Genomic DNA, 20076 nt, shown 5'->3' with positions numbered 1-20076 from the left:
AGGACACTTCCCAGAAATTATGGGAGGCTTCCTGTGTTCTCATAGGAAATAATGAAGTGAGTGCAGGGGGAAGCCAGGCGGCGACACTTCCCCCCATGGGATGAATAAGGGGACGATGTGGGCAATGCAGGGCACGGGGCAATGGGTTTCCACGTTGCCTGCCGGATTCACCACTCTGCATGGCAAATCCTCCCACTATCACCCACAAATTGGACCTCAGTGTGGTGAGGTCCCTAGAGATCCCTAGAAAGAACACTTTTTAATGTATTTGTAGGTCAACCAGGGTGACTGTATGGTCAATGTCTGACAAAAGGTGATTATAAAACACACTGGAAGAACTAGAGATTCCTTGAAAGGTGTTCTTTCAGATTTAAAAAGTGTTTTATTATTTGTGCTTTGCACCCCTACTCCAACAAATATGGAGGACTTAATGTACATTACAATTGTTGATTTTCTGGAGGTCATATTCCCCATGTCTTCTGTGTGCCACAAAGCCTATCTAACCATTTTTGCTTCTCTTTTTTTCTTCACTTCTCATACCCATGGCTTTGTTTGGATGGACCTTGTGGCTGTTCCTTTAGAATGGAGGTAAGAATAACATTTAGATGGATATCATGTTGTTTGTGTTTGAGAACAGAGATATATGTTTGTAAGTTGGTTCTATATGTTGAATGGCTGAAAGCAGATCTTATTATTGATGAGTTTTGTTGTTTATTCGTTCAGTCGCTTCCGACTCTCTGTGACCTCATGGACCAGCCCACGCCAGAGCCTCCTTTCAGCTGGCCATGGCCACCCCCAGCTCCTTCAAGGTCAAACCAGTCACTTCAAGGATAACATCCATCCACCTTGCCCTTAGTTAGCCCCTCTTCCTTTTTCCTTCAATTTCCCCAAGCATCATTCTCTTCTCCAAGCTTTCCTGTCTTCTTATTATGTGGGCAAAGTACTTCATCTTTGCCTGGTTTGATCTTCTTGTGGTCTAAGGCACTCTCAGATATTTTCCAGTTCAAATGGATCTATCTTTCTTCGCTCAACCTTCCTTATGGTCCAGCTCTTGCATCCATAGGTTGCTACATGGAATACCATTGCTTTAACTATGCGGAGATTCGTTGCCAGTGTGATATTTCTACTCTTCACTATTTTATCGAGATTGGTCATTGCTCTCCTCCCAAGAAGTAAGTCTTCTGATTTCCTGGCTGCAGTCTGCATCTGCAGTAATCTTCATGCCTAGAAATACAAAGTCTGTCACTCCCTCCACGTTTTCTCCCTCTATTTGCCAGTTATCAATCAGTCTGGTTGCCATAATCTTGATTATGGCAACCCAGCTTTTGCCTTGGTTATAAGGCTCTTCAGCTCCTCCTCGATCTCAGTCATCAAAGTGGTATCATCTACATATCTAAGATTGTTAATGTTTCTTCCAGCAATTTTAACTCCAGCCTTGGATTCATTAAGCCCGGCATGTCGCATGATGTATTCTGCGTACAAGTTGAATAGGTAGGGTGAGAATATGCAGCCCTGCAATACTCCTTTCCCAGTCTTGAACCAGTCTGTTATTCCGTGGTCTGTTCTTACTGTTGGTACTTGGTCATTATACAGATTCCTCAGGAGACAGACAAGGTAACTTCATATTGAGTGATGAGAAGCCACTGTTAAATACAATCTTATTCTCCATATCAATAAATTCTGCATCCATGGATTCAACCATCTACCGCTTGAAAATATTCCCCAAATATCCAAAAAGCAACTTTTGATTTTGTCATTTTATATAAGGGACACCAGTTTACTATGTCATTGTATATAATGGGACTTGAGCATCTACAGATTTTGATATTTTACGTCAGTCATTTTCTGCTCTCTGTCCCATAATATTGCCATTTATAAGTGCGCTATGTAATATCATGATGTTTTATCTTCCTGTAAACAGCACCATTATAATGAAGAATTTTACTGCATGTTCTAAATTGCATCTGGAATTTGGGGAAACGTTCAGGTTAACAGTCGTGTCCACAGTTCGTGGGTTACCAAGTGGTAAAATTCACACTGCAAGGAGTTTTATTTGTTTTCCACCCATTGTCTTGCTGTTTATTTTTGCTGTGCCCTTCGAAACATCTTGAATCAACAGCATTCAAGGAGATTAGTCTTAATTTAGTTTGAACCAAATCTGTTTTGTTATAGAACCAAACTGTCATGCATATTCATTTCGGAAATACAAGTCAAGTTAAATGGGTTTGTAATGTGCAGGATGCCAGACAGAGGGGAGCAGAGGTCAGAGAAAATGAGATGTCCTGAAGAAGTGGTAGAAAGAGTTGCCAGAAAGATGTCTGTAATAATAGCAATAACAACAGGGATGTGAAGAAACTGGTGAAATTAATCATTTGCAATAGGACATCCTGTGAAGAATGTATTAAACCCTGCAAAATTTCTCACCTCTAGAGCAAAATCAAGACAATAAAAATTTCTTTCTCCCCTCAAATGTTTCATAATATAATGTTTCATATACCTCTATGTAAAACTTCTCTCTTTTCCCTTTGTGAAGTAAAAGACATCCATATATATAGAATAGATACAGAGGGGCCGGCTGGTAGATGTGAAGAAACTATCAATTTTTCTCATTTTTATAGGCCCACATGATGTATCAGAATACTTTGCTCTTTTGCTGGTATAGTGATTCTGTTTTTGCAGTTTCTTGTCCTTGCATGCAAAAGCACAGCAAGTAATGATTTACAGCCCTAGTTGTACAAAAGTTTGCAACTGGTCCTGGGAGAGGATGTGAATACATATGATACAATAACCTTGCAGAACACATCAGTTTGGTCAGTTCTTGGAAAGGAAATTAACTGAGAATTACCTAAAGCTGTCTTGAATCCAGTGATGGGAAGAAGACTGGATATACATGCAATAAATAAAACAATATAATAAACAAAGTCCTCAAGTCTTCCAATTCAAAACTTCATGAGTATGAGTCTTGAAATATTTGAATATACTTTTACATTTTGTTGTAGTTCCCACCTGCAACACTGATTAGAAAACCAGCCCTTAGCAGAATGATACTTAATAGTTGAGAAAGCCACAGGCAGTGTGTATATCATTCATGAAACAGGATTGCAGTAGCCTTCAGAAAAAGCAATATCACTTTTGGCTCATCTCCTATTTCCCCCGGGGGCACTGCACCGCTATCATGTTCCTGTCCTGATGAATTGCTTCCTATTCTTCAAATATAAGTGAAAAACATCCAACTCTGTTCGTATACCAAAAGAAGTAGAAATAAAGATGTAAATCTTAATCCAATGCTGGGATGCAGAAAAAAACAAGCAAGAAGCCTTCCTACAGCTCCACAGCTGGAATGCATTGTACATGTTGAGTTCTGGGAAGAGCCTTTGAGACATTTTGTCAATGGCAGGCAGTGCATTTTCCTTCAGGCAAATGGATTAATGATGAATGTTACAGGGAAAGACATTTTCACAAATGTGCAGATAGCTCAGCTGGCATTTCCAAATATTTGGGGCTGATATAAACTGAACTCCGTGACCTTTGTGTAAACTGTCAAAGAATGAACAGCAAAGATGGCCTCATGTTTTCTGCCTGAACTTCTGAATTATTAGACCAAGCTCCAGAAATTATTTTCATCACTACATATGGGAAAGCAGGCTAGTAAAAATACTTGAAGGCCAGGACGTTTTGTGGACTTACTTTGAAGTGAATTCTAGGGCATGCAAGAAATAAGGAAATGTTTGTAGTCACCAAACTCATTTCTATCTGAAGTTTCTGCCATTCAGTGGACACCTAGAGTCTTTGTAATGTGCCAGCTTGTGTCTAGTAAACAAGATTTGAAAGGTTTTTATCCACTACAGGAAAGCTTCAGATTATTGTCAAAGATCATTCAGATCCCCTGTGAGATTTCCAAAGTTGTGTCCAGTGAGTCCAGTGGAAAATGGATCTTAAAATACTTTGGGCTTTTTGTCCAACATGTAAAGGTCTCAGGGTGGATCTATTGAGTATGATGATATTAGGGGGTGGCAGTGAACACAGCTTTTGTTTACTCCCTCCATGTATTTTTCCTCTTCTGAAGTGACTTCCAGATTGCAAAGAAAATGTCTAAATAACCACTTGTTTGCTTTTGTTGGCAAATTTCATCCAATCCACAGAAATTCTCTTGTCTCTCCCACCAGCAGACTTTACAAAGGTGATGCAGGCTACTGCAGTACGTACCGTGGTGAGGTGTGTAGAGCACTGTTGGCAAAGGATGCATTTGTTTTCTTTAACGCTTCCTACGGAGACCCGGAGGAAACACAAGAACTGCTTGTCCGCACAGCACTGACTGAGCTCAAAACTGTGAGTCCTTTATGCCGTCCTGCTGCTGAGTCACTGCTCTGTCACTACATCTTCCAGGAATGCAACCCCTCCAGGACTGGACCTGCTCCCAAACCTGTTTGCAGGTAACACATGTGAGCAAAGCAAATTCATCCGATCTTTGATCTGCTTTGGATAATTTCTCTCCATAATTAAGGTTAATATCATCAGAGGAGGCCCTGCTCTCAATCCCACCACCCTCACAGGTGTGCTTGGTGGGGACGAGAAACAGGGCCTTCTCAGTGGTGGCCCCCAGTCTGTGGAACTCTCTTCCTAATGAAATCAGGTCACCCCCCCCCCCTTTTATCCTTTTGGAAACCAACACAAAACATGGCTGTGGGACCCGGCATTTGAGCAGCAAATGCAGCAATATTAATAAGAACGATTTATGTGACTGATAATGAACAGACTCTGGAATATGATTTAGACCTGTACAATCTTTAAATGATGTTTTTATAATTGATGTTTTGCTTATCTGTTTTTAATTGTATTGTTTTTAATAGCTGTTTGTTTTTGGCATCTAATGACTGCCAGTTGTGAAGCCGCCCCGGGTCTCCCCCCCCCCCCCGGGGTGAGAAGGATGGGATACAAATTATGAAATAAATAAATAAAAATAATGAGAAAAAATAGACTAAATATGGCATAGGAGGAACTTCCCCCAAATCTATGATCATCATGGGGAGGCAGCAACAATAATGCTGAATGGTGTCCTTTTCAGTGTAATGGCACTCCCATCATATGATCCCATGATGCCAAATGTGGGCATCAAAATACATGAAATTAGTAATAACAGGTGCTCCCTAAAGAGACCAAAGATTAAAAAAAATAATGTTTTCCTGGATGCAGAAGATCCCCTCCCCAATCCTGATGCCGTATTACAGTATTGATGTGCTGGGAGTTCTTTTTCTGGCTTGCAGGGACAAGGAAATAATTTTACAGTTTCTTGGATCTGGGCCAGTAACGGGATCCGCTCTTTTTCATCCCATACTTCCAAGTCAATGTATAAGTCATTTTTAAAAATGCTAACTTTGCCAAATTTATTCCAAAATAAGCTCCCACCCCAGCTAAAATTGTATGGGCCCAACCAGCCACTAAGCCCCCGGTGGCGCAGTGGGTTAAACTGCTGAGCTGCTGAATTTGCTGACCAAAAGGTCAGCGGTTGGAATCTGGGGAGCAGGGTGAGCTCCTGCTGTTAGCCCCAGCTTCTGCCAACCTAGCAGTTTGAAACATGCAAATGTGAGTAGAACAATTGGTACCGCTCTGACGGGAAGGTAACGGCATTCCATGCAGTCTTGCTGGTCACATGACCTTGGAGGTGTCCATGGACAACGCCAGCTCTTTGGCTTAGAAATGGAGATGAGCACCAACCCCCAGAGTCAGACACAACTAGACTTAACATCAGGGGAAACCTTTACCATACCTAACCAGTCACAAATTTGGATTTGTGTTTTGTTTATAACAATATCCAAAGGCTTGCATGGGATTAGAGACTTATTTTTAAAATACATGCACACACAACTACTTTTTTAGGTGTTGCAGAACACCTCAAACCTCATACCATATCACAAGCTTTGGTCAGCATTGTTTCCTTGAGAGTTTTTCTGTCTTCAGTTACATGATGGAACCCATTGCGCAGTTGTTTCATTGGCTCATAGGTCATTCTCAAAAAGTTAAGCCTTACCAAATCCATTTCAAGATAGGCTTCTCACTCTGACGAAAGCTTGTTTGGGGTCAAACAGCCAATGCAGTTGCCTCCTGTCAGTACAAGTAAGAAGTATGGATTTCTGTACTGTTTATAAAAGCATTTATCTTGTCTTTCATGGTTATGAAAAGGGAGGGGGAGATAAGATAGATAGGACTGTGTACTGCAGTTCATTCTTTCCATCTGACTCTGAGATCCCTGAATAAAGAAGATTAAGAGTGTTTGCATGTTTTGATAAGAAAGCAATGTCCTTATATTTGTTATTAATGGAACACAGCAGATATCCTTTTGTAGATTTTCATCATCAGCATGTAGCTAGCTGTTCATTAGCCAATAGTGACCATGTAGAAAAGACGTAGAAGCAATTCTCTTTTATGAAACTCCTAAATCATCATCTGATGGTTTGATGACCACATATGGTGATCCTCACCTAGCAGTTTCTTGGCATAATTTATTCACCAAAAGCTTATTTTTGCCTTCTTGCAATTCGATGTAAAAACATCAAAACATCCGGGCGTCCCCTGGGCAACATCCTTGGAGACGCCAATTCTCGCACACCAGAAGCGACTTGCAGTTTCTCAAGTCTCTCCTGACACACATACAAAAACTTTGAGATAGGGCAATGTCTAGCCCATTGGTTGAATGCAGGCAACCCAGTCATTCCAGCTGTTCTCTCACCCTCATTTGTTGTTATTGTGACTGAAAACAAAAATTCTGCCAAAATGTGGTACTACCATTGTTTGCAATCCGTTGTTACCACAATGTTGTTGTCACACCACTGACTTGTGCATTCCACTGTTGTTTGTAAAACAATGTAGAGAGCATTGCCTTGCTGTAAAGGATCTCTACTGCTTTAAGGAATGGCTTTCGATGGAAGAAAATGCCCGAAGAGGCATCTACAAACCGGGGCTGATGTTGCTTACTCTGCCAGAGTGCAATAGGCTTCCCAGCTTACATCAGGATCCTAAGGCCTGCACATGGATTCCACATCTAGGTAACTGGGCCATTAAAAGGGCTTGTAGCTATCAATTGAGAACTCTTTTCCTATCTTTGTTTCCCCAAGGACAGCAGAACTTTAAGTTCCCCCTAGACTAGGCAGGTGCAAGAAAATGCACAGCAGTTGCACTTGAGTTCTTGACGTATTTATAGGCATCTGCTCTGAGTGAGAAGATTGCACACTCTTAATTACTGTGAAATTTCCAAATTTAATCATGTACATGAGTGTGTTTGGATCAAAACCATAAAGAGCAGAAACCCTAATCTGTTCTGTGCAAGTGACTGGGTTGCTGTGAGTTTTCTGGGCTGTATGGCCATGTTCTAGAAGCATTCTGTCCTGACATTTCGCCCAGAGGTCTGAGGTCTCTTGGAAACTAGGCAAGTGGGGTTTATATATCTGTGGAAGGTCCAGGTTGGAAAAAAGATCTCTTGTCTGTTGGAGGCAGGTGTGGATGTTTCAATTGATTACTTTTGATTAGCATCTAAGGGATTAAGGAAAAGCTGTGCGTTGCTGAGAAACAGTTGTTTTTCTAGGCAGCGGGCCTCTCCAAGGCAGGTGCTTGTTGGGAGGGATGAGATGTGGCTAGCACAGACTTTTCCCTCCCGGCAAGCACCCAGTTTGGAGAGACCCACTGCATGTTGCTGCCTAGAAACACGCAGCAGGCCTCTCCAAGCGCCAGGTACTTTCTGGGAGGGGCGATACTTTTCCCTCCGGCAAGCACCTGGTTCTTGGAGAGGCCCGTTGTGCATTGCTGCCCAGAAAAAACAACTATTTCCCAGCAACACGCAGCGGGCCTCTCCAAGAACCGGGCGTCTGCCGGGAGGGGCAAAACAAGGCTGGCATGTTGGATAATACGGAGTGTCGGATAAGGAGAAGTCAGATAACCGAGACTACTGTAATTTGTAAATCATCCTCAGTCCCATTGTAGGGGTATAAATGAATAAAATCATCTTCCATATCACTACCACCACTATCCTCATCCTAATATTTTAATCATAGCAAATATATCCACATTAGAATCATTCTGATCTCCATTGATTATACTTTGCTTCTGTCTTTTTCCTTCCTCAGATCTTAAAAAAGAAGATGTAACAAGTAAGTAGTTACATTCAGAATCTGGACTTCACTAGAATATAAGACTGGTGCAGTCATTCTGCCATATCAATAGGTTTTGTACCCACAAATTCAAGCCTTATTTCAAGCCAAATTAAAATCCAAAAAAACAAATCTTCATATAGCCGTTTATACAAGGAACACCATTTTCCTATGCCATTGTGTATAACAGGACTTGTGCTTCTGTATAATTAAAATAAGCAGAAAGCTTGGCATTGTGAACTCCTGTTTTCCTTCTCCTTCTCTAGCACATTTATGGGAAGGAAATTAAAAACATCTGCTTCTGCTTTTAATTGCCACTGTTATGTACAAACCAAGAATGCAGTTGCCTATAAAACTATAATTTATCAGTACAAGACAAGATAATTAACTATGGATTTCAAATGGCCTTGTTTCAACAAACCATGGTTAGAACACTAATATTTGTCTAGGCATCATTATAAACTTGGAGGCATCTACGGACAATGGCTTCAGCTTCGAAATGGAGATGAGCACCAAACCCCAGACTCGGACACGACTAGACTTCATGTCAGGGGAAAACCTCTACCTTTACCTAACAAACAAATAAGCAATATGTGTTTGCTAGTTTCCAATGAAATAAGTTAAAATACTTCCACTTGTTGAAACTCATTCTATTGATTTCATGTTGAGTAAGAAGGATACCTATATGTTTTTTGATCCTCTATGGTCAAATAGAGGGGGGCCCTGATGGCACAGTGTTAAAGCGCTGAGCTGCTGAACTTGCGGACCAAAAAGTCCCAGGTTCAAATCCCGGGAGCAGAATGAGCGCCCGCTGTTAGCCCCAGCTCCTGCCAACCTAGCAGTTCAAAAACATGCAAATGTGAGTAGATCAATAGATACCGCTCCGGCAGGAAGGTAACGGCGCTCCATGCAGTCATGCCAGCCACATGACCTGGAGATGTCTATTGCCAACGCCGGCTCTTCGGCTTAGAAATGGAGATGAGCACCAACCCCCAGAGTTGTTCATGACTGGATTTAACGTCAGGGAAAACCTTTACCTTTGCCTATGGTCAAATAGGCAGACTCTGAAAAGGGAGCAAAGCCCCTGAGATATTTTTAAAAAATGGTTGAAGTAGTCCACAAACAACCTCATGAATGAGATTATGTGGATAATTAAACCAGCCAAAAGCCTCACCATAAATCAAATCCCCTGCCATTGTATGGTTTCCCCAATTGAAAGAAAGCTCTTCAGTCTTTCAGAATTGCTGGAGGAAATGTGATTCTGTGCAGCCATATGGAATGGGTTGCCTGAATTTTTCTATCCTGTCTTACTGTTTCCTTTTCAGCAACTTGTTACAAAGGCAATGGGTTAACCTATGAAGGTTCTGTCAATGTCACAGCCTCCGGCATTCCTTGTCAGAAGTGGAGCGAACAGGTGAGGAAGCACATTTCAAAGGGGAGGAAGGAACCTGTATAAAGCAGGCTTTAAAATCCATGCACTTCTGGGAGCAAGTGGTTAAGAATAGCTTCCAGACAAGCAGAAAAGGGAACATTGGGAAGATCAAGCTGTGTTTTTCTTGCTTTCAAGTTTATGTGCAGATGGGAAAAAATCTCAAAGTTACAATCTTTATCTTTGATGCTTCCTGATGTCAAATGAGCAGGAAAATTGAAACTGGGTTTCTAGTAAGGGAGTAAAACAAGAGACACATTATGAGAGCAGCGGTATTCAAAAGTTCTCATTTCATTCTCTATTACCTATAGAAACACTGTGGTAGGAAACTAATGGTATTATTTCCTGTTGCCAGGTGCCTCATTCACACAGGAAAACCCCGCAGGCTTTCCCAGAGCTCTCAAATGCAGCAAACCACTGCCGTAATCCAGGAGGTGTAAATGAACAACCATGGTGTTATACAAAGGATGCATCTGTAAAATGGGAGTACTGCAATGTGCCTCATTGTGGAGATGGTAAGGTAGTGTAGCATATCATTTATAGATACTGTCTTGGCATGGTCTTTATTACACAGTGGATCTAATCCAGGCACGGACAAACTTTTTTACCTTGGGGCTGCACTGTCGGCCCAACCAAGATGGCCGGGCATGTGAGAGGGTGGGGCCGGGAGGGGTCAGGGCAGGGCCCCGGTCATCCTCAGGTTGTCATCCAGACTGCTCACTCCATCCTTATGCCAGAGGAAAACGAGACATGCAGCAACTGCTCTGATCCCCCTTCCCTGATCTTTGGGCTGTCCTCTTGGTATTATGCTAGGAGGAGTGCGAGACAGGCAACAGCCAAGAGAGCTCCGGAGGGCTCTCAACTGCTGCGTGTCTTCCTCCCCTGTCCTTTCTGAATAAGGATGCAATCAGCCACTGTGTCCTTATGCTGAGAGGCCATGGAAAATGAGGAGGGCCTGAGGTAAGTGCCCATGGGGCTACATGCGGCCCCTGGGCCTTAGTTTGCCCATGTCTGATCTAGTCCAATTGGTCGGAAACTTGAGAATTTATATTACTGCATGGCCATAATATTGTTATTTTTAGAGTAACTTGGAAATAAGATAAGTAGAAAATACTGAAAGCATGTCATAGATGCAAGTAGCACACTGTCCATAATTTTGTTCCAGTCTGCTAAATATTAGAATTTAAAAAATGGTTAACTAATAATACTTTTGTTTCAATGTGTTACATGAAGAACAGTTTGATTTGTGACATTATCACACTGATAAGCCCCAGTAGGGCGATTTGCCAGCTTCTGTGGTGAATCCACGGGGCAGTGGGGCAATCTCAGCATGCTATGTCCCACCTCGCCCACAGCCATCGTTCTCCATCACACATGGGGAAGTGTTACCGTGCTGCTTCTCCCTGCACTGGCCTTGTTGTTATCAATGGAATACATAAAGCCTCCCATGTTCTGGGCCAAGCATCGTAGGATGCTTATTTCACAGTTGGTTGATGGAGCATCACTGGAAGTGAGTGTGCATTGTGTGATATGCATCGTGGGGCTCTGTTGATCAGCTGTGCAGCCAACTGTGTGATAAAGTCATTGGATTTAGCAAGTTGCTGTTTTTTACAAACATATATTAATATTGCGCATGTACATGCCTTAAAGTGGTTTGTCTATTAATTTCACAGGGGTTTTTGAGGCAAGGAATACTCAGAGGTGGTTTAGCCAGGTTCTTCCTCTAAAATACAGCTTACAGCATCTGGTATTTGTTGGTGGTTTCCCATCCAAGTAATAATAATAATAATAATAATTATTATTATTATTATTATTATTATTATTATTATTATTATTTTATTCTTGTATCCCCCCACCATTTGCCCGAAGGGACTCAAGGTGGCTTACACAAGCCACAAGGTGCCTAAAAAGCAGGACATAAAATAAAACACAATATAAAATACAACTGAATAAGACATATAAGCATGTAAAACAAAAACTTAAAGATCAGATTAAAACAGCACTCATCCATCAATGGTGGTAAACTAATGTAAACATGGAAAGGCTGTAAACAATAGCACAAGGGAGTGGGAATAAGTGCAAAGCTGTATCCATGGGACGAGGGCGTGGGATGAAGTACAAGGCTACATAACTAACCAGGGCTGGGCCAAGATTCACACAGTATCTGGTGCATTCAGAGTATTTAGGTCAATATTAATACTCAATAAGAAATAAATGTTGCTATAATTCCATTTTATTTAGCTATTTCAAGTTCCTTTTCTTTCAGATACATATACATAGCCATACCCTCTTCCTTAATATTCATAATAATCCACAGAATATAATTATGGAATAGGATCACATAATCCTAGTGTTGGAAGAGACCACAAGGACCATCCAGTCCAAAACCGTTCTGCCATGCAGCAATACAAAATCAAAGCACTCCTGACAGATGTCCATCCAGCCCTCACTTAAAAACCTCCATCATGCTCCAAGACAGAATATTCCACTGTTGAACAGCTCTTGCCATTAGAATAAATTTTAATGAAAAATAGCCAATAAACTTAATACTCAAGGATGAAATTAACACCACCTTGGAAAAGGAACCAAATGTATGTGTTAAAATGTATGCCAGGATAAGGAATGGATAGCTGACAGGAGTTCAGGATGCTTAGATTTTCTTTCCATCTTTCCATCGCAACATCACGTTAATTTCCCTGATGGTGTAGTGATATCACTAAGTCATTCTTGTTTCTTTTTCAGAACCTTTGTCAGAAGCAACAACAAAACCAAATGAACTTGTGCCATATTACCCTTCCTCTTTCTCCCCAACTTACTCCATGACGGTCATCATCTCCATCATTTGTAGCTTTGCAATGCTGATTATACTTGCTATTACTGTTCTGATTTGTTGCCGAAGGCGCAAGCAGTGGAAGAACAAAACAAGGTGAGATCCAACATGTTTACTCAGAAATAAATCTCATAGAAGCCATTAATAGTTAGACTGTAGTGTATGTTGCTGTATTGCAATCTAGATTTCTAGTTTATATTGAATAATGGAAAAGAGATACAAAACACTTATTTCAATCATGATGGTGACCTCAAAACACACACACACACACACAAAAGATTTCCACTACCACTAAATTTCTACTTATAACTCTAAATTCCTCTGTGTAGCTTTGCTCCATGATGAGTTAATACTGGTTCACAAATATTACTGAATATCATAGCCATATTAAAATCATGTCATACCTAGACATTCTACAAGTTTTAATATTTGGTGTGGTAGTACCATAGACAGTGTTTTGTCTATTACTTGGACTCAGAGACTGAATTATCATAAGAACTAATAGAGGTAGCACCAGGCTGGTGAAAGATGTCCATCATTCTCACGATGGATTATATGGGACATCAAGTAGTACTGGAAAAATCTGAATAATAATACCTTTAATAATTTAATTTTTGTATCCCACCTCCATCTCCCTGAAGGGACTCAGGGCGGCTTACATATGGCACAAGGTGCTGAAAACAATGCATAAAATAAACACACAGTACAATACAAAATAAAACCACTAGTATATAAAACAACAATCTGAACTCAGAACAGCACCCAGTAACCTATAGTGTTAACTATATGGGGGTCTTTTGTGATCCTTGACCTTTCTGGAGACAGCTGCATACTTGGAAATCTCTTAAGTGCTGATTTTCTACACTGAACCTTGTGGGCTCCTCCTTGGGACCAGATAAAGGTCCAACTTCCTTTTTCACTGTTTTGAGTGCCAACTATTTCACAAGCATTACTAAAACGTTTAGGCATCTTGCCTTTATATTTTGACACTTTCCAATAACCACTTCCCAAGCCTAACCCTGAATGGAGTCTCTTAAAGGTGTAAAAATAGGATTTATTGAGTCAAGGAATAGAAGAAGCAGTCTGCAAAGCGGCATAGTTTGGATGAATTCCTTAGTAACATTAGTCAGTAAGGTGGCATTCCACAAATTATTTGGATGACTCCTACAGACTTCCAAGGAACATTTATTTATTTCTATACTAAGGCTTTGGATAAGGTCCGCGGCCCCGCGGGACTTACTTTCCATGTAGAAATTTAAAGGACCATTACAATTTACTCCCTGAAAAAATTAAAGTGGTTAGTATAAAAAATGATTGAAACATCAGTCAAGGAAAATGTATGGGATTGATGTCATAGAATGTAAATTATGAGAAACATCGAATGTCTCTAAGATTTCAAAGCCTTTGCATCTATCTGCATTTAGCCTAGACAAACTAGACAATTACCCACTCATTTCCCTTCCTCCAAAGGTGGAGTGATCCAACCACCAGAGTTCGCATTAACCTTAACCATTGATTGACTGTTCAGATGATATGATAAGGTGCACTTTAGTCAATATAGAACCAAATCTTCTTATCTTCTCTTTGTCGCAGAAGAAGAAGGGAGGCACATAAGCACAAGGCTAATTCATATTACCTAAATGGGGCAGTGTAAGAACTGGACAAATTTTGAGACCAATTTTCTGCTCTGTGACCACACCAATTCATCAGAAAAGGGGAAAAAGTAGATGATGAAGTTTGATGAAGGGCAGTTATGTGCTGAGGAAGGGACTTTTAGTGGTATGAGGCACTTAGCTATTTACTCATATGCTTTTAAACTTCCTTTTCAATGGTTATGTTAGCACAATAATTTGTTAACTGGATTTTGAAATTATAGTGTTCTTTATCTGTATTTGCTTAGGAGTTTTAAAATCACAATGCCACACTATCTCAAGCCCAAGTGGGCAAGAGTCACAGAATATAACCAAAAGATATATACACATATATGTACACACATACCATAGCATCTGAATAATTCTATTTATTTATTTATCGTGTCAGAAGCGAACCGAGGATACAGTTGTGATGTACTTAAAAACACAAACAAAGTTAAAAACTTGGCATTATACTAAATGTCCTTTGACCAGTAGCTGGCCACTTGGAGTGCCTCTCGTGTTGCTATAAGAAGGTCCTCCATTGTGCATGTAGCAGGGCTCAGATTGCATTGTAATAGATGGTCTGTGGTTTGCACTTTTCCACACTCGCATGTCGTGGACTCCACTTTGTGGCCCCATATCTTAAGGTAGGCTCTGCATCTCGTGATGCCAGAGCACAGTCTATTCAGTGCCTTCTAAACCGCCCAGTCTTCTGTGTGCTCAGGAAAGAGTCTCTCATTCAGTATCAGCAATGGCTTGAGGTTCCAGGTTTTAGCCTGCCACTTTTGGACTCTTGCTTGCAGAGGTGTTCCTGCAAGTATTTTTGTAGATCTTAGAAACCTATTTATTGATTTAAGGCATTGGTGTGCTGGCTGGTATCTGAGCAGGGGATGTCACTGCCTTGGTCCTTTTATTATTTGCTGCTTTTTCTGAAGGATGTTAGGTGGTGCAGTACCGGCTAAACAATATAATTTCTCCAGTGGTGTGGGGCGTAGACATCCTGTGATAATGTCCCTGTCATTCTTAACTAACATTGCATTTAATGTAGACAATATGTTAAGATTTTTTCTTGTTTTTAAGCCGACCGTTTTGAAAACATTTACCTATTTTTGTCAAACCAGTGTTCCAGTAGCTTTCTGATAAAATAACAAATGTAGACACACAGAGAAAATTGACATCTTAGACTTGAAATATGTGTTCAAAGATGAAGAGGGCTAAATGCTAAATCAAGTTTTGCTTGATATGAAAGAAACTTGCCCTGCATGCTCCCTTCACAGTCTTCTGGTGGTTCCATGAGGAACAGTTCAGAAACTTTGCTTGTGTTTTGAGTAAACTACAATTTATTATATTTATCCAGGCTGAGATAATACTTATGGTTTGTTTGAAGTGTGTCAACTCTAAAAGAAGAGAAGGAGGTAAAAGGGAGTTGGGCAAGTTCATGAATACAGCAAACTAGTTTTAGCATGACACTCACATAGGAGCAGGGTCTCCATTTTTTTCTGATCTTAGCTCTGAGATCCTATTACTATCTTCTCCTTTATATAAGAGGCAAGAAAACTTTAGGTACACATATACACTTGTCTCTTAACCTTCTTTCCTCCCTGAACATAGAAATATGATGCAATGCACCACTTGCCTTTTGATTTCAGGAGCACTTTTGGTTTGCACTATATTGTAGATTATTTGTATATTAAGATTAGTTTCTTAGAAAACGATGATGTTAGTACTAGGAAGGGACAATGTACTGTTATCTTTGTGGACCCAGCTTCCAGTGCAATGACAGAATATCGAGTCATCTCCTAGGGCAGAGCTCTCCAAACAGCCAAGGTTCAACTGCAGTAGAACTGTGTATTTTAAGGGCTGTTTGTTGTGGTTACTCCTTTATATCTCATAATAACTATTTATAGGAATGTTACTCAAGCAAGCCACATAGTTGATATTTTTTGAAGCAAATGGGAGGTTCCGTTGGCAGACTTAAGTTATATACAGGTCAGTTAAATTTTTTAGAAATGTGGTTCGCTCCGTGTGGAGATTTGAGGATACAAATACTTCTGAATAATAATAAAAAGGGAGTAATCTTTCTCTCTCAACATGCATAGTGCTGGTTTAAACATCTGGAATATAAATAACTTCATATGGGGCTCATGCAGATACTCATGGTTTTATAATACAATTATCATGCCCTATTATCCTTGTGTATGGTTTTTTTTTTTTAAAAAAAAAAAACAACAACACAGGATCCTACTAGGTTACTTTTACCAAATTACCTAGTGTTATGACATCCTTTCTTTCTTTCATTTCAGGGAATCAGTCCCACCAGCCTTGACCACACTTCCATCTGAGCTCCTATTGGACAGGTTGCATCCAAATCCCATGTATCAGCGCATGCCTTTACTTTTGAATCCAAAACTATTCAGCCTGGAATATCCACGAAACAACATTGAATATGTGAGAGATATTGGAGAAGGGGCTTTTGGACGGGTTTTCCAAGCAAGGTGAATGGATCATTAAACCACGAAGTATAGCGGTCGCCTGGTTCTTTATGTTTAAATGAAACATCCGTGTTAGAAAAATGAATATTAATAAAGTGGACGTAATGAAATGAATTAAACATGAGTGGTAGAGAGTCCAGGGAGAAATAGAATCATAATGTAGTTATTTATGTCCATGGTATAATTCTAAGGGTAAATATGTAGCAATTTGCTCTGTCCACAAACATTGTGTATTCTTCAAGAAGTCATAAATATTGAAATTTGGACTACAACCTGAAGTGAATGTATCCCGTCCCTGACATGGAAGTCATTAACTACTACTGCAAACTGTAAGAGAACTATGAAATTTAAAACTCATTCACCCCTGGAGTGGGGGAAGCTACACTGAAAAATAATAATTTAAATTTTTACTACCTTAGTCCATCAATATGATGAATTCACATTTTCAAAAATTACTTATACTGACTTGAATTGAAAAGAACTGAATTCTTAAAAAAACCCAGATAAAATAATTATGTATTATCTTGGATAGAAAGAGAGATAGGATGCCAATATCTGCAGTGTGATGTACAGTTCATGGGTTGGTATTTTCATGCTTGGCACCATAACTGTTTATGGTTATATAATTTTGTATTTGGTAGGAATCATTGGTATAACAGAAATGGAAAGAATGATGCATGCATTTTGTTTTAAAATGCATAAATATTAAGAAAGATAGAAAATTATACCTTGTAAATAATTGCAGAACACGTGCAAACAGGATTACCATATATATTTGAGTATAAGCTGAGTTTTTCAGCCCGTTTTGGGGCTTATACTCAAGTGAGAGTCCTGACTGCCTTATATTTGGGTTGGCTTACTCGCGTATATAAGTAATCAGAGTTGGACAGTCTTATCTTAAATTACAGTTTTATGTAAATATTCAGGAACATTTAACCCACTGATGCCTCAATTAATGCAATTTTATTGGTATCTATTTTTATTTTTGCTTTTGAAATTTACCAGTAGCTGTTGCATTTCCCACCCTCCTTTTATACTGGAGTTAATAAGTTTTCCCAGTTTTTTAGTGGTAAAATTAGGTGCCTTGGCTTATATTCCGGTCGGCTTAAACTTGAGTATATACAGAAGTTTAAATCTGATTTGCTCATTCAGTCCCATATCATTAAATTTAAATTTGACTTGCAGTTGCAGAATGCTAATTTTGTGACTGTAGAATTAGAATTTTTCTAAATGTGATTCCTTTCTCTTGGCTCAGCAAGCTATGTTAAATGAAAGGTCTAATTCTGATCTTGCTGTGGTCTTATTGCTGTGTGCAAGCACCCTTTACTTGTGGCAAGCAAGCACATCTTGACCCTCTCACTATCTTTTTTGCAAAAAACAAAATGGGCAGTGAGCACATTAAAAGAACTTCTTCCTGCCCATCACAAGTGTGCACAGTTTCTCAAAAGCCAGAGGTCAAAAAGGCATTTAACTTTAGCTGAAACATTTATGGGGAATTGTGTTTCCCTTGGTTGCAAAGTTACACGAGCCTGCATTGCAGCTGTGTAGCTGTCCTGGAAGATTTGTTTTCAGATGGGCAGTTTGCCACTCTCTGGCATTTGACAATGATGTGACATTCACTGCAGCCAAGTGCACCTGTCACACTGCCATATGTCTGGAGCAGACGCTTTGAGACCTGGAAGTTTTCTTTGGAGACGAGAACTTCCTCCAGCTACTGCATAGTAAAGCAGCCTGACATTTAAGAAACAGCTGAGAGATTGTGGGGAGTGTGTGTGGTCACTCCATTCTCAAGGCAAGTGTTCCTTTCTATATACAATCACACACTGAGATAGCAGAGGTGAGACGGCAGTATATTAGAAGGCAAACCATGGGATATTTTAGAAGTAACCTACCTGGTTTAATAACCTATAGTTTATTAATTTATTAAATATAAAAGTATTATAGCTCGTTCTAACTGTAAGTTATGATTTATAGCTCAGTATACTATAAGTTATTAAGCTCCCCTACTCATTTATAAGCCTAGAAATTTTAGTAAAAAAATCAATCCAAAAAAATCCAAAAAACCTGGGCCAACTTATCTATGGGTCAGTGTGAATATTGTATCTTACCTTCTGTGAGTAGAATGTCGTGTGGGATCATGGGGTCTGCCAAAGAATGCTGATGCTTCATCAAATTACATATTTCAGGATAGGAGCCCCCAGTGACGCAATGGGTTAAGCCCTTGTGCCATCAGGACTGCTGACTTGAAGGTTGGTTTGCTGACCTGAAGGTTGCTGGTTCAAATCCGGGGAAAGGACGGATGAGCTCCCTCTGTCAGCTTCAGCTCCTCATGTGGGGACATGAGAGAAGCCTCCCACAAGGATGGTAAAACATCAAAACATCTGGATGTCCCCTGGGCAACATCCTTGCAGATGGCCAGTTTTCTCACAGCAGAAGTGACTTGCAGTTTCTCAAGTTGCTTCTGACATGAAAACAAATATCTCAAGTTTGCATAGCATTGAGCCATGGCAATTAAATTAGAGGTGATGTCCCTAAAATAGGAGCTACAAGTTCTCTTGCTTCCCCTTTTACTTTGGCTTAGCACTCAGATTATCATATTACATGAATCTAATGCATACCCTAATTTTGGGGAAACAATTTAGCCAAAAAAGGTGAGCAATAGATTCAAATAAACATGGTATACTATCTATAGAATCAGAAATAATATGAAACACAGCCATTTAAAAAGCAAAAAAATCTAAACAATACATCTTTTAGAAGTATTTCTGTTATAAACAGTAAGGATTACTAGAATAAAAAGACTTTCATATGCCATCAGAAGGGATGGCAAGAAGGAAGGAAGTCTATCCCTCCCTGGAAAGGGAATTTTAGACTAAAATCAGTGATTCCCAACCTTTTTTTTTTTTTTGATTAGGGACAACTTTGACCAAGGACCACCAAAATAGTTACGAATCAGTTTTTGGTCAACCTTAGATTCGGTTTAGTTATTTGGGGTGCTGATTTAGAAAATTGCATTGGATAGACCACATTTGTTCTAGTTTCTGATACAGAACATATGCCATCCAGGTGTCACCATCTGCTCGCCCACAGAAAACCATACTTAATAATCTAGAGCCATGTGTGGTCTATTCAAAGCAATTTTCTGAATCAGCACCCCAAATACCCCAGGAACAGGCCTAAAACAGAAGACACCAGGAATTTTTTTTGTTAGGCTGTGTTATTATCAGTAGTAGTAACAGTGAGGTCGTGGACCATATTTTAATTCTTGCAGACCACTGGTGGTCCATGGACCACAGATTGGGAACCACTGCTCTAAATGGTGATTTTGTGAAACTATTTACATCTTGATCCTGAGAAGCATTGTACTTGAGAAAAGCCTAGTGCAAAGGCCATCAATCATTGGCCTAGTTGGAGCCAACCCTGCCAATGGATGCTGTCTTGGGTTATCCCGCATAGTCAGAAAATTGATTGTATTTTAATTTGATCTTATTGTCATTGGCAGGGAGCTGGAGTTGTTTGTGTGTTCATCCGCTTAATGCACCCAAATAAC

At 39.9% G+C, this 20076-nt stretch overlaps 1 protein-coding gene across 1 annotated transcript in view; it reads left to right on the top strand.

Moving 5' to 3' along the window:
- Positions 1-20076, top strand: part of musk (muscle associated receptor tyrosine kinase) — an 80107-nt gene that overhangs the window by 53829 nt on the left and 6202 nt on the right. The window contains exons 8-15 of the mRNA XM_003227192.4: positions 582-588; positions 4167-4433; positions 6868-7043; positions 8118-8141; positions 9467-9555; positions 9926-10085; positions 12313-12496; positions 16338-16529. Coding sequence (XP_003227240.1) covers positions 582-588; positions 4167-4433; positions 6868-7043; positions 8118-8141; positions 9467-9555; positions 9926-10085; positions 12313-12496; positions 16338-16529 — 1099 coding nt within the window. The remainder of the gene's footprint in view (positions 1-581; positions 589-4166; positions 4434-6867; positions 7044-8117; positions 8142-9466; positions 9556-9925; positions 10086-12312; positions 12497-16337; positions 16530-20076) is intronic.

Source organism: Anolis carolinensis, chromosome 2 (assembly GCF_035594765.1).
Source record: "Anolis carolinensis isolate JA03-04 chromosome 2, rAnoCar3.1.pri, whole genome shotgun sequence".
NCBI classification, from domain to species: domain Eukaryota; kingdom Metazoa; phylum Chordata; class Lepidosauria; order Squamata; family Dactyloidae; genus Anolis; species Anolis carolinensis.
Note: the sequence above shows the minus strand (reverse complement) of the source record. Positions and strands in the feature narration are given on the sequence as shown.